A 14,050-nucleotide genomic window follows, 5' to 3' on the forward strand; every position below is an offset into this window, starting at 1 on the left:
GTAAATAAATAAATAAATGCTGTGGTAAAGGAAAGGGGGGCCGATCGTGAATTCGAATTGAACCGCACCGTAACTAAAAGTAAATAGTGTTATATTTATGTTTTATATGTTACACTACCATCGAACATCCAGGAGATGGAGCTGGAGAACCGCGGTAATATAATCAATTCGAGTCACCAACAGGGGGTGCTAAGTGACTCCAAGTTATATTCAGGTTGGAGATCCAAGATGGTGGCGGAGGTGAGTCGAAGGGTAAGCATAATAATTAAATAAGAGTGATATTGGGGGTCACAGAAATGCCAATGTGTGACGATAAATAGTGAAGGTATAACACGAAACGAATCGACGGAGAACAAAACACAAATGGTTATCAAATTGAACCGAAAACTTAAAAAGAGTTCGGACCAAAGTGGCCGCAGAGCGTCTTTGTTCCCCGCAGTCAGTGGCGAAATCATACGTTCCATCAAGCAACCAGGAGATGGAGCCAGAGAGCCGTGGTGGGGGATCCAAGATGGCGGCCCCCATGGGCAGAAACGTAATCATATTAATTAAATAAGGGCGGTATTAAGGGTGACAGAAATTCAAATGCGTAGCGATAATTAGTAAAGGCAGAACACGAAACAAACCCACGGAAAACCAAACACAAAGGGTTACCATCCGAGCCGAGAACTTAAAAAGAGTACGGGCCAAAATGGCCCCAGAGTGTCCTAGCTCCACGCGGCCACTAGGTGTCGCCAAATAGGTCCAGATCAAATGTTTTTTATATAATGGTGGGTTAAATCAAACAAACCTCCGGGTTTGGAGGGTACATTAAAGCACCTTTCAGGTGCGTAGGGGATGGGGAATAAATAAAGGAATGGCAGGGAAGGGGGGGCCCATAGGACATCAATTGAATAAATACCAAGGGTGCAATTGGAAACCAAATTAAACCGCATTATTTATATGAAAAACAAAAAAGAGTAGGGGGACGAAGGGGGCCTGGGGCTGGAGCATGGGGGCAGAATAAATAGACACAAACATGGTAAGAAAAAAAATTTAAATAAAGGGGGATCCTTTGTGGGGGGCCGGGGGCTGGGTTGGAAGTCGTGTAAGGGGGTCTTAGTGGGGTAGGAAAGGGAAAGGTTGGGGTTAGGTTCAGGGGTGGGAGAGGATAGGTTTAGTGTTAGGGAGTGGGGGTAGGGGTTGGGGTTAGGGTTAGGGGTTAGGGTTAGGGCAGGGGGTGGTAGAGGTTAGGGTTAGGGCCAGAGAGGATGGGGTTGGGGTTAGGGTCTGGTGAGGGAGGGGGTTATGGTTAGGGTGGGGGGTGGGAGAGGTTAGGGTTAGGGCCAGAGAGGGTGGGGTTGGGGTTAGGGTTAGGGTTAGGGTTAGGGTTAGGTGAGAGGAGGGAGTAGGTTAGGGTTAGAGTGAGGGTGAGGGTGAGGGTTAGGGTTAGGTGAGAGGAGGGAGTAGGTTAGGGTTAGGTGAGAGGAGGGAGTAGGTTAAGGTTAGGTGAGAGGAGGGAGTAGGTTAGGGTTAGGTGAGAGGAGGGAGTAGGTTAGGGTTAGGTGAGAGGAGGGAGTAGGTTAGGGTTAGGTGAGAGGAGGGAGTAGGTTAGGGTTAGGTGAGAGAGGAGGGAGTAGGTTAGGGTTAGGTGAGAGGAGGGAGTAGGTTAGGGTTAGGTGAGAGGAGGGAGTAGGTTAGGGTTAGGTGAGAGAGGAGGGAGTAGGTTAGGGTTAGGTGAGAGGAGGGAGTAGGTTAAGGTTAGGTGAGAGGAGGGAGTAGGTTAGGGTTAGGTGAGAGGAGGGAGTAGGTTAGGGTTAGGTGAGAGGAGGGAGTAGGTTAGGGTTAGGTGAGAGAGGAGGGAGTGGGTTAGGGTTAGGTGAGAGGAGGGAGTAGGTTAGGATTAGGTGAGAGAGGAGGGAGTAGGTTAGGGTTAGGTGAGAGAGGAGGGAGTAGGTTAGGGTTAGGTGAGAGAGGGTTAGGGTCAGGATAGGGGTCAGGTGAGGGAGGAGGTTGGGGTTAGGATAGGGGATGGGAAAGGGTAGGTAAGGATCAGGGGAGTCAGGGTAACGGTCAAAGTCAGCTAGGGAGAGGTCAGGATGGGGGCCAGGGAGGAGGATAAGAATCCTAGCGATAGTACGGTCTGTGGTAGAAGTCAAAGGGGGACGGGGCCAAGTGAGTTGAGGTAGGGGCCAAGGCGAGGGGCACAGTTCTGAGGGAGGGGGCACAAATACTAACATGAAACATGAAACACAAGCTTAAAGGACCAACGGCAGGTGGGTACTCACAACGGGATCACACTTGATAAATGGAACAATCCAGCACATGAACCTAACAACATGTGGAGGATGAATAGGTAAGTATGCACAAGGTAGGAGCACAAGTAGCCCATAAGGTCATAACACATATTTTCTTCTTACAGCAAATAACCTGCATTGGAAAAGTGAGGACCATGCGGCGGTGCAGACCATGCAGCAGAGGTCCCAGTAGGACTCAGAGAAAGAACAGGTAATGGTGTGGGGGAGGGAAGTAGTATTAACCTCCCAACAAGTAAATAATGGCAGATAAGTATATACAAGGTAGAAGCACAAGCAGCACATGAGGTCATAGCACATAAAAAAAGCAATGTAACCTGCATTGGAACAGTGAAGACCGTGCAATGGTGCAGTCCATGTAGCCGAGGTCCCAGTGGGACTCAGAGAGAGAGCATGCGATGGTGTAGGGGAGGGAAGTTATCTTAATCTTCCAGCATGTAAATCAATAACTTTTTTTCTTTTTTTGAAGACCGTGCGATGGTGCAGTCCATGTAGCAGAGGTCCCGGTGGGACTCAGAAGGAGAGCAGGCAATGGTGGCAGGGAGGGAAGGAGAGCCGAGGAGACTGTAGGAGGCACTGGCGGGTTAGGACAGTCAACAATTAACGACAACACCGCCGAAGGCGGTGGTGTCGCTGGCACGGGCCATCATCAGACGTCCCCCCGGTGGTCCCCCACCCACCCCAACGTTCAAACCAAGGGGTTGCCAGGTCCCCAGCCTGTCAATCCAAAGTCTCTCAGCTCTGCGCCGTTGAGCAGCAGACCAGAAAGGGTTGGCTTCGAGCACCGACGCGGAAAGGGCCAGCCATCCGTGCTCCACAAAATGCGCAACCAAAGGAAGGTGAGCGTCCTTTTTGCGTTTGATGTTGTGTTTGTGTTGGTGGAAACGGACACGTATGGTGTTTCCCGTTTCCCCCACATATTGGAGATTGCATGCGAGGCAACGGATGAGGTACACACAATTTTTGGTGTTGATGTCTGAGTGCCGGTCAGTGGGAAAGACATCTCCATTATTTTTGTTGTGGGCCCACGGAACGAAATTATAAAAATAGGAGCGTCTGTCCACTTTAGGCTCAACCAGGGGCCGTAGTTTGGCCCTAATTAGAAGATCCCTTATATTTTTGTTCCTACGGTAGGCCGCAATAATATTATAACCAGGAAGGTAGGTGGTGGAGTCCAGAAGACACTGGAAATTATTTCTGACACATCGGGTCAGGCGAGAGGAAGAGGTGGAGTAGGTCGTTACCAAGGGGATACGCTGTCCCTCAACGGGTGGACGCACTAATTTAAACTCCTTAAGGGAGAGACGGCGGGCCGAGCGCGAGTAACCCCTAAGGGAAAGGGCTTGAAATAGAATTTTGACAGCCGCCCAGAAGTCAGAAGTTCTGGAGCAGATGCGTTGAAACCGTAAGAGTTGCGACTTAAGGAGTCCAGCGAATGTGTGTTTGGGATGGAAGCTGTTCGCATGCAAGAGCGCATGCGTGTCAGTGGGTTTGAAGTAGACCTTGACGTCTAGAGTGAGGGACATCGCAAAGTCAGGACCTTTAAACGTGGTGGTGTCCAGGAAATCGACCGAGGAGAGGTGTTGACATGATTTAAGTGTGATGGATGGATCGTGTGTGTTGAGGATTTCTAAGAAAAGTTGGAATTCCGATTCTGAGTGTTGCCAAACGCCCCAGATGTCGTCTAGATAGCGCATGTAGGAGAGAGGTTGCAGAGGGCAGGCGGCGAGCGCAGAGGTTTCCCATTGGGCCATGAAGAGATTAGCGTAGGAGGGGGCGAATTTCTTCCCCATAGCCGTACCCTTAACCTGAAGGAAGAATTGGTCGTCAAAGAGGAAATCATTCCTAGTAAGGTTAATCTCAAGCAGGCGGAGGAGTTCGTCATCAGGGCGCGTGACGTCAGGGTTAAGATTAAAAGCATTGCGCACGGCGCGCATGCCCCCAGCAATATCAATATTGGTGTATAGGCTGTCAACGTCCATCGTAAAGAGGAAGGCGTGCGTGGGGATCCGGAGCGCACGCACCTTGGAAACGAAATCATAGGTATCCTTCACGTAGCTCGCGTGGGAGATAGACAAAGGATAAAGGTAATGATCGAGAAACTCTGCCGTGTGGTATGTCTCGCTGCTGCAGTCAGAGACGATGGGTCGTCCCGGGGGGATTTTAAAGGGCTCACTCCAGGCCACAGGCTCCTTATGTATTTTGGGCAACATGTAGAAGAGTCTGGGCCTGGGCTGGGCATCCCCTAGAAGGTAATCGCGTTGTTTGTGCGTAATGTATTTTTTTCTCCAAAGGGAGTGAATCAATTCAAAGATCATCGGAACGGTCTCAGTATATATGGGAGCCTCAAGTTTTGAGTAATAGCGTGCATCGTGCAGTTGCCTATGGCCCTCCCATATATACTGAGACCTATCCATGATGACAACAGCGCTGCCTTTATCGGCGGGCTTGATGACTATGCTTTTGTTTCCAATCAGTTGTCGGAGAGCCTCCGACTCCTCGGGGAGGAGGTTAGCGGGGGCCGGGTTGATCCTAAAGGAGTCAGCGTAGTACAGGAGGTCATCACTGATCAGACGCGTCACCTCAACCGGGACATCCTCATCTGGCGGAACCCACGACGACTTGTAAGTAAAGGGTGTTTTCTCAGACGGGGGGTGATCTCTAAAGTAAACAGCGAGTTTAACCCTACGGTGATATTGTTGCAAATCCGAGCGGACCTGTTGGTAAAGCTCACAGGGGTTTATGTCGGTCGAAGGGATGAACGTGAGTCCTTTGTCAAGAAGGGAAAACTGCGCCGCGGTCAATCGGAAAGACGGAGAGAGATTTATAACGGAGCGGCTCCCTCGAGGCGTGTCTAGGGACGCGGGAGCGCTCAGTTTAAAAACTTAACCCATTGGCCAAAGAGGAGCGCTGCCGTGTCTCGAGACCAGTGGACATTGTCCCTCTCAGTCACAAAGGACTTCTTGGGCAGAGCGGGGATGGATTCATAGCGGGTGGAGATAAAGGTATTTAATTTTGAGAGAAGCTCCTGTTCCCTGAACGGGAGCGCGCGAGAGTAATTAATCTCCGGGATGAGGATCGCTGCGCAAGGGAACGCGATGCGCGCCCATTTGACTGCGGTTTGAAGATTACCCACACAAACCCGTTCTGTTTTGTTACCCCTCTCGTTGATTCCGAACGCCAGAACCAGTTTGCGGACCTTGGGGTCGACGGCGGTCTTCGCCAGAACCGCGGAGGCATGACGAAAGGACGCGCCAGGGTAGCCGTCGATCTGAAGACCAGGTAAGCCATATTCGGCGAAGCGCGTGACATTAGAATCCCCTATAACCAGAAGCGGTTCCCTCGACTGCAAGCGCCATTCCTGGCATTTCTTACCCGTGCTGGGGTGACGGGTGGGTCTGGCGAGAGTCACAGTCGGGGTGGAGATCGGGAGGGCGGGGCCCCGCGCGTCAGCAGCCGCGTCGTTCCTCTCAGCGTTGGCCCGGGCTAACCCATGCGTGGGTGTCGAGCCGGAGGGCGGTAGAGGAAGAGAGGAAGAGGGAGTCGGAGAGATGACCCTGACCGGAACAGCAGCGGGCGTCAGGACCCCGTGCAGAGGCGCAGGTGCGGAGGATGGCGAGGAGGGTCCCGGAGCGCGCGTGGCTGCGGTGCGTCTGCGGAGGCGGCAGGACGCGAGCCTGGTCCTGCGGGCCAGCGGTGTGTCGCTCCGAGGGGGTCCCGGGACTGCAAGTCGTGGAGGAGAGGGGGTGGGGGGCACAGAAGACGAAGAGGAGGGAGGGGGGGAGGCTGGGGGGATGGGGGGGCACAGAGGCGGAGAAGACGGAGAAGAGGAGAAGGCCAACGAGAGGGTGGGTGACGGCAGCCTGGAACGCCGGTCAGCAGGCCACGCCCCCATGTTGAGGTCAACCGGACCGGGCCCAGGGGTCCGGAAGCCGGGGGCAGGCGGGGGAGAAGAGGAGAAGGCCAACGAGAAGGTGGGTGACGGCAGCCTGGAAGGCCGGTCAGCAGGCCACGCCCCCATGTTGAGGTCAATCGGACCGGGCCCAGGGGTCCGGAAGCCGGGGGCAGGCGGCGGCGATGCCTCAGGTGGGTTGAAGCGCGGCAGCGCAGCGCCAGGCGCGATGTCCGGGAACAGCTGGACCAGTCGAACCGGGGTGTCCAATGTGTCTCGGAGGCGAGCGCGCAGCGCCTCCACCGTCTCCGGGCGCAGGCGTTCTCCGAAATGACGTTGAGCCCAGGCCAACGCCACAACGAAGTTGGGGCGCCAGATGGGGTCTGACAACAGGAGGAGCGCACTAACCTTCTCCTCTAAGGCAGCCTTGTAGTGGTCGCGGAGCACCAGCATCGTGGTGTGCTCCCAGTTGCGTGCGTTGCCTTCTATGAGTTGCGCGGTAGCAGCGTTGGGGACCGCAGGGCGTATGGAGACCCTCAAATTCTCCGCGAGCCTGGCGACAACGGGCAGGGGCTCAGGACCCACGCAGTTGGCGAGGTGGTGAGAGGCCTTCAAGGCCGCCAGGATCAGCCTGTTCTTGCGCCTGAAGTCCGGATCGTCGGAGAGTTGAGCGGCAGGGGCGCGCGCGCGCGGCGCTTGACTGGGTGGAGGCGGACGCGCAGACCCAGTGCGCGCCGCGTTAGCCACCGGAAGTTCCGGACGTCGTGGAGGTCGGGGCCGGTCTCGGGGTCGCTGGTCAGGACGTGGGGGTGGAGGCCTCACCTGTGGCTGTGCTCTCCAGGGTCCGGCGGGGGGGCCCGGGGCCCAGGCAGGGCGGCGAGGAGCCCGACGCGCTTCAGGCGCGTGGCGCTGGGGAGGCCTCTGCATCGCCCGGTGAGGAGGTGAGTAGGCATACCGGCGAGGAGGTGAGTAGGCCGGTCGGCGAGGAGGCGAGTGGGCCGGTCTGCGGGGAGGCGAGTAGGCTGGTCGGTGGGGAGGCGCGTAGACCGGTCTGTGGGTCTCAGACCAGGATCCGTGGTAGTGGTGGCGAGCAGGCCCGTGGGGAGACCAGTACCTTACGGGCCTGGCGTATTTCTCACTTTGCCCTGGAGACGAGTGGCGCGGGACCCAGAGGCGTTCATGCCCGTCATCACGTCGGCGGAAACGATCCTCCGGGACAGGTGGCGCCCACGTGGAAAGGCTCATTAACGGAGGAGGCTGGGTGGGTCCACGAGGAGACCGTCTTCTACGGCCCCTTTGGACCAGGGTCCACTCACCATCGGCTGGGTGGTAGTCGGGATGCATTGTTCTCCTCTAGCAGTGTAGGAGCTTGAACGATAGCGGAACGAAACTATGCTAAACTGTAGGTTTTTAAATAAGACAAGTGTGATCCAGCCAATATCCGTTTTTATTTTTTCTTTCAGGAAATTTGGCTGCTGTGGGCTAGTACAACGTTTCGTCAATTAATGACTTCATCAGGTACATTTTAAATAGCAATAGAGACAGACCGTATGATCGAGAATCCTATCAAGCCGAGGTAACTAAGCACGAATAAGACAGCACAGAAACAAATACTTTTATAGACAGTTACAGTAGAGGGAAGGGACATTTAACATCTGGGGCAGAGGTATCCAATGGGGGGGCCGTACAACACAACAAATTTGATGTTTGGGGTGGAAAGCCAATCGGGGGGTCAGATGAAGAACCAATTGGAGGTCAGGGGAATAAGATTTGAATTGGGCCAATAGAGAGGTCAGATTTTCAAATGTAAATGTGCCTAATGCAACAATGTATATAAATATATATATGGTTGTATCTCCCAGTCACCAGCAGGTGGAGTGAGAGGGACCACGGTGCCTGCACCTTCTGGAGTCGCCAGTAGTGGTCGCTGGTTGTCCCCAGACCGGGTGGCGTTGGAAGGACAGCTCGCGACAGAATCAAAAATAAAAAAAAAAAAAATAAAAAAAAAAAAAAATAAAAAAAAAAAAAAAAAAAAAATAAAAACATAATACAATGACGCCGTTGCATTTAATTATTACAGTAGAGGACAAAAAACAAATAGCCGAAAAGAATTAAAGCATAAAAAAATCCGGAACGTGCCCCAAATATTATATTTGGGTAATAATGTAACTGTAAAAACGGTTCAAACAACAGGAGCATCCTAATAAACACATGGTATACCTATTTAGATTACATAATTAAAGGGGTAAATAAATAAATAAATGCTGTGGTAAAGGAAAGGGGGGCCGATCGTGAATTCGAATTGAACCGCACCGTAACTAAAAGTAAATAGTGTTATATTTATGTTTTATATGTTACACTACCATCGAACATCCAGGAGATGGAGCTGGAGAACCGCGGTAATATAATCAATTCGAGTCACCAACAGGGGGTGCTAAGTGACTCCAAGTTATATTCAGGTTGGAGATCCAAGATGGTGGCGGAGGTGAGTCGAAGGGTAAGCATAATAATTAAATAAGAGTGATATTGGGGGTCACAGAAATGCCAATGTGTGACGATAAATAGTGAAGGTATAACACGAAACGAATCGACGGAGAACAAAACACAAATGGTTATCAAATTGAACCGAAAACTTAAAAAGAGTTCGGACCAAAGTGGCCGCAGAGCGTCTTTGTTCCCCGCAGTCAGTGGCGAAATCATACGTTCCATCAAGCAACCAGGAGATGGAGCCAGAGAGCCGTGGTGGGGGATCCAAGATGGCGGCCCCCATGGGCAGAAACGTAATCATATTAATTAAATAAGGGCGGTATTAAGGGTGACAGAAATTCAAATGCGTAGCGATAATTAGTAAAGGCAGAACACGAAACAAACCCACGGAAAACCAAACACAAAGGGTTACCATCCGAGCCGAGAACTTAAAAAGAGTACGGGCCAAAATGGCCCCAGAGTGTCCTAGCTCCACGCGGCCACTAGGTGTCGCCAAATAGGTCCAGATCAAATGTTTTTTATATAATGGTGGGTTAAATCAAACAAACCTCCGGGTTTGGAGGGTACATTAAAGCACCTTTCAGGTGCGTAGGGGATGGGGAATAAATAAAGGAATGGCAGGGAAGGGGGGGCCCATAGGACATCAATTGAATAAATACCAAGGGTGCAATTGGAAACCAAATTAAACCGCATTATTTATATGAAAAACAAAAAAGAGTAGGGGGACGAAGGGGGCCTGGGGCTGGAGCATGGGGGCAGAATAAATAGACACAAACATGGTAAGAAAAAAAATTTAAATAAAGGGGGATCCTTTGTGGGGGGCCGGGGGCTGGGTTGGAAGTCGTGTAAGGGGGTCTTAGTGGGGTAGGAAAGGGAAAGGTTGGGGTTAGGTTCAGGGGTGGGAGAGGATAGGTTTAGTGTTAGGGAGTGGGGGTAGGGGTTGGGGTTAGGGTTAGGGGTTAGGGTTAGGGCAGGGGGTGGTAGAGGTTAGGGTTAGGGCCAGAGAGGATGGGGTTGGGGTTAGGGTCTGGTGAGGGAGGGGGTTATGGTTAGGGTGGGGGGTGGGAGAGGTTAGGGTTAGGGCCAGAGAGGGTGGGGTTGGGGTTAGGGTTAGGGTTAGGGTTAGGGTTAGGTGAGAGGAGGGAGTAGGTTAGGGTTAGAGTGAGGGTGAGGGTGAGGGTTAGGGTTAGGTGAGAGGAGGGAGTAGGTTAGGGTTAGGTGAGAGGAGGGAGTAGGTTAAGGTTAGGTGAGAGGAGGGAGTAGGTTAGGGTTAGGTGAGAGGAGGGAGTAGGTTAGGGTTAGGTGAGAGGAGGGAGTAGGTTAGGGTTAGGTGAGAGGAGGGAGTAGGTTAGGGTTAGGTGAGAGAGGAGGGAGTAGGTTAGGGTTAGGTGAGAGGAGGGAGTAGGTTAGGGTTAGGTGAGAGGAGGGAGTAGGTTAGGGTTAGGTGAGAGAGGAGGGAGTAGGTTAGGGTTAGGTGAGAGGAGGGAGTAGGTTAAGGTTAGGTGAGAGGAGGGAGTAGGTTAGGGTTAGGTGAGAGGAGGGAGTAGGTTAGGGTTAGGTGAGAGGAGGGAGTAGGTTAGGGTTAGGTGAGAGAGGAGGGAGTGGGTTAGGGTTAGGTGAGAGGAGGGAGTAGGTTAGGATTAGGTGAGAGAGGAGGGAGTAGGTTAGGGTTAGGTGAGAGAGGAGGGAGTAGGTTAGGGTTAGGTGAGAGAGGGTTAGGGTCAGGATAGGGGTCAGGTGAGGGAGGAGGTTGGGGTTAGGATAGGGGATGGGAAAGGGTAGGTAAGGATCAGGGGAGTCAGGGTAACGGTCAAAGTCAGCTAGGGAGAGGTCAGGATGGGGGCCAGGGAGGAGGATAAGAATCCTAGCGATAGTACGGTCTGTGGTAGAAGTCAAAGGGGGACGGGGCCAAGTGAGTTGAGGTAGGGGCCAAGGCGAGGGGCACAGTTCTGAGGGAGGGGGCACAAATACTAACATGAAACATGAAACACAAGCTTAAAGGACCAACGGCAGGTGGGTACTCACAACGGGATCACACTTGATAAATGGAACAATCCAGCACATGAACCTAACAACATGTGGAGGATGAATAGGTAAGTATGCACAAGGTAGGAGCACAAGTAGCCCATAAGGTCATAACACATATTTTCTTCTTACAGCAAATAACCTGCATTGGAAAAGTGAGGACCATGCGGCGGTGCAGACCATGCAGCAGAGGTCCCAGTAGGACTCAGAGAAAGAACAGGTAATGGTGTGGGGGAGGGAAGTAGTATTAACCTCCCAACAAGTAAATAATGGCAGATAAGTATATACAAGGTAGAAGCACAAGCAGCACATGAGGTCATAGCACATAAAAAAAGCAATGTAACCTGCATTGGAACAGTGAAGACCGTGCAATGGTGCAGTCCATGTAGCCGAGGTCCCAGTGGGACTCAGAGAGAGAGCATGCGATGGTGTAGGGGAGGGAAGTTATCTTAATCTTCCAGCATGTAAATCAATAACTTTTTTTCTTTTTTTGAAGACCGTGCGATGGTGCAGTCCATGTAGCAGAGGTCCCGGTGGGACTCAGAAGGAGAGCAGGCAATGGTGGCAGGGTTAGGGTTAGGGTTAGGGTTAGGGTTAGGGTTTGGAGCCGATTTAACATGGGTTTGTATAGCCGATTTGGAAAGCCCAGATTCACCCCCACCTTACACTGTCCTTTTTGGAATTTTTGTCAGAGTGTCACCATTGAACATATGTAGATTCGAAACTTGGAAGTTGGAATCTGGACGTTGGAAATGGAAGTTGGAAGTTGAAAGATGGAAGTTGGAAGCTGAATTTGGAATTTGGAAAATCGACTTCCCAGGCAAAAGGGGGCAGCACTGAGTCGAAAAAATTAATGTCTGGATTTGGAAGTGAAATTCGGAAAACTCCAGGGGGCAGTAGTGAACCATGTTAAAACTAAACATCAGTGATTTGGAAGATAATTCAAAATGTATTCATACACTAAGTCCACCATCAGCAATCGGTTCATGTCTATGATTTGGAAGTTGGAAGTAGGTAAATGTCCTGAAGTTGGAAGTTGGAAATTCGTTAAAAATCAATGTATAGTCTAAGTCCACCAACAGCAATTGGTTCATGTCTACAATTTGGAAGTTGGAAGTAGGTATATGTCCTGAAGTTGGAAGTTGTCATTTTTGTCAGAGAGTCACCATTGAACATATGCAGATTTGGAAGTTGGAAGTTGACATTTTTGTCAGTGTCACCATTAAACATGTGTAGATTTGGAAGTTGGAAGTAGGTATATGTCCTGAAGTTGGAAGTTGTCATTTTTGTCAGAGTGTCACCATTGAACATATGTCGATTTGGAAGTTGGAAGTTGTCATTTTTGTCAGTGTCACCATTAAACATGTGTAGATTTGGAAGTTGGAAGTAGGTAAATGTCCTGAAGCTGGAAGTTGTCATTTTTGTCAGAGTGTCACCATTGAACATATGTAGATTTGGAAGTTGGAAGTTGTCATTTTTGTCAGTGTCACCATTAAACATGTGTAGATTTGGAAGTTGGAAGTAGGTAAATGTCCTGAAGCTGGAAGTTGTCATTTTTGTCAGAGTGTCACCATTGAACATATGTAGATTTGGAAGTTGGAAGTTGTCATTTTTGTCAGTGTCACCATTAAACATGTGTAGATTTGGAAGTTGGAAGTAGGTAAATGTCCTGAAGTTGGAAGTTGTCATTTTTGTCAGAGTGTCACCATTGAACATATGTAGATTTGGAAGTTGGAAGTTGTCATTTTTGTCAGTGTCACCATTAAACATGTGTAGATTTGGAAGTTGGAAGTAGGTAAATGTCCTGAAGTTGGAAGTTGTCATTTTTGTCAGAGTGTCACCATTGAACATATGTAGATTTGGAAGTTGGAAGTTGTCATTTTTGTCAGTGTCACCATTAAACATGTATAGATTTGGAAGTTGGAAGTAGGTAAATGTCCTGAAGTTGGAAGTTCATTAAAAATCAATGTATAGTCTAAGTTCACCAACAGCAATTGGTTCATGTCTACAATTTTGAAGTTGGAAGTAGGTAAATGTCCTGAAGTTGGAAGTTTGTTAAAAATCAATGTATAGTCTAAGTCCACCAACAGCAATTGGTTCATGTCTACAATTTTGAAGTTGGAAGTAGGTAAATGTCCTGAAGTTGGAAGTTCGTTAAAAATCAATGTATAGTCTAAGTCCACCAATGATGTAAGTGGGGGTATGCATGTTTTCCTTTTAGTATGATAATTAGAGCCATTAAACCATTTACATTTACATTTAGGGAATTTAGCAGACAGTTTTGTCCAAAGCGACTTGTCTGCCTGGAAAACATTTCTACCCTGAGCACTTGGTCCACCTATCTATTCCTTCAGGTTATGTACTACAATATATAAAACATATATATACATGTTAATTAATTTATATTTTATTTTCAGAATGCCACCAGCAAGGACAGCCGCGATACAGTGTGCGGGATGTTATTGACATGGTCCAAAATGGAGAGAGTGAGGTTGAGATGGAAATCAGTGACACCGATGAGAATGATGAAGCCGTCACACTTGTGTCATCCTTTGCTGGACCTGAACCTTAATATTTTTAATATTTTTATTATTTTTAATAAATGACTTCAGAAAAATATGACTAATGTGTGATTATTATTAATGTTATATACCGTTATGGGCTAAGTAAGCAATCAACCCTGCAAATGAACCCTTAGTTGTTCTGAATTGTTCAGACAACGCGAGTACAAATACAGAAATTCTGCTCCCAACTAAGCCCAATGTTGCAATATTACATTTCTCTAAAAACGTACATAAACATTTTTTTTTAAACTCTTTAATTTCTGGATCAAAGGCCTCCTACTCCTACTTTTTTTTTTTTTTTGGTTTTTCTATATTTGGGTCTTACAGGGTTAAAAATCAATGTATAGTCTAAGTCCACCAACAGCAATTGGTTCATGTCTACAATTTTGAAGTTGGAAGTAGGTAAATGTCCTGAAGTTGGAAGTTCGTTAAAAATCAATGTATAGTCTAAGTCCACCAACAGCAATTGGTTCATGTCTACAAGTTGGAAGTTGGAAGTTGGAATCCCCGCTTCCAAAAGGAGAGGGGTACCGAATCTGGAATTGACTACCATTCCACAATGAAACAACATAAATGCCCCAAAATAAGACACTGGGCTATTTCAGGGATGGCAAACATGCCTGCAGAGTACAATTTAACTTTTAGTTTCACAAAGTGTTCCAAATTTAGTTTCTATATCAAGAAATAGTGCCTTCTATTGATGATGACATATGCTGGAAAGAGCTAATTCTGTCCTTTCCAAAACACTTGGCCTCATTCCTCTAGGCCTTTCTTTCACAAAGTTATAA

General features: G+C 49.3%; 1 protein-coding gene across 2 annotated transcripts; it reads left to right on the plus strand.

Moving 5' to 3' along the window:
* The first annotated feature begins 24 nt into the window (after positions 1 to 24).
* Positions 25 to 8,157, plus strand: LOC311373169 (uncharacterized protein). 2 transcript variants are annotated; one of them, XM_084490004.1, is made up of 8 exons: positions 25 to 252; positions 2,402 to 2,487; positions 2,764 to 3,133; positions 4,772 to 4,918; positions 5,479 to 5,576; positions 7,028 to 7,127; positions 7,650 to 7,704; positions 8,049 to 8,155. In XM_084490004.1, exons 1-8 carry the CDS (start codon positions 136 to 138, stop codon positions 8,105 to 8,107), a joined length of 1,032 nt encoding a protein of 343 aa, XP_084346130.1. In that variant the 5' UTR covers positions 25 to 135; the 3' UTR covers positions 8,108 to 8,155. The 2 variants fall into 2 exon arrangements, with proteins under 2 accessions (XP_084346130.1, XP_084346131.1); XM_084490005.1 differs by lacking the exons at positions 7,028 to 7,127; positions 7,650 to 7,704 and having other exon boundaries at positions 36 to 252; positions 8,049 to 8,157.
* The last annotated feature ends 5,893 nt before the right edge of the window (positions 8,158 to 14,050 follow it).

Source organism: Micromesistius poutassou (assembly GCF_964030765.1).
Source record: "Micromesistius poutassou genome assembly, contig: SCAFFOLD_3347, whole genome shotgun sequence".
In the NCBI taxonomy this organism is placed as follows: Eukaryota; Metazoa; Chordata; class Actinopteri; order Gadiformes; family Gadidae; genus Micromesistius; species Micromesistius poutassou.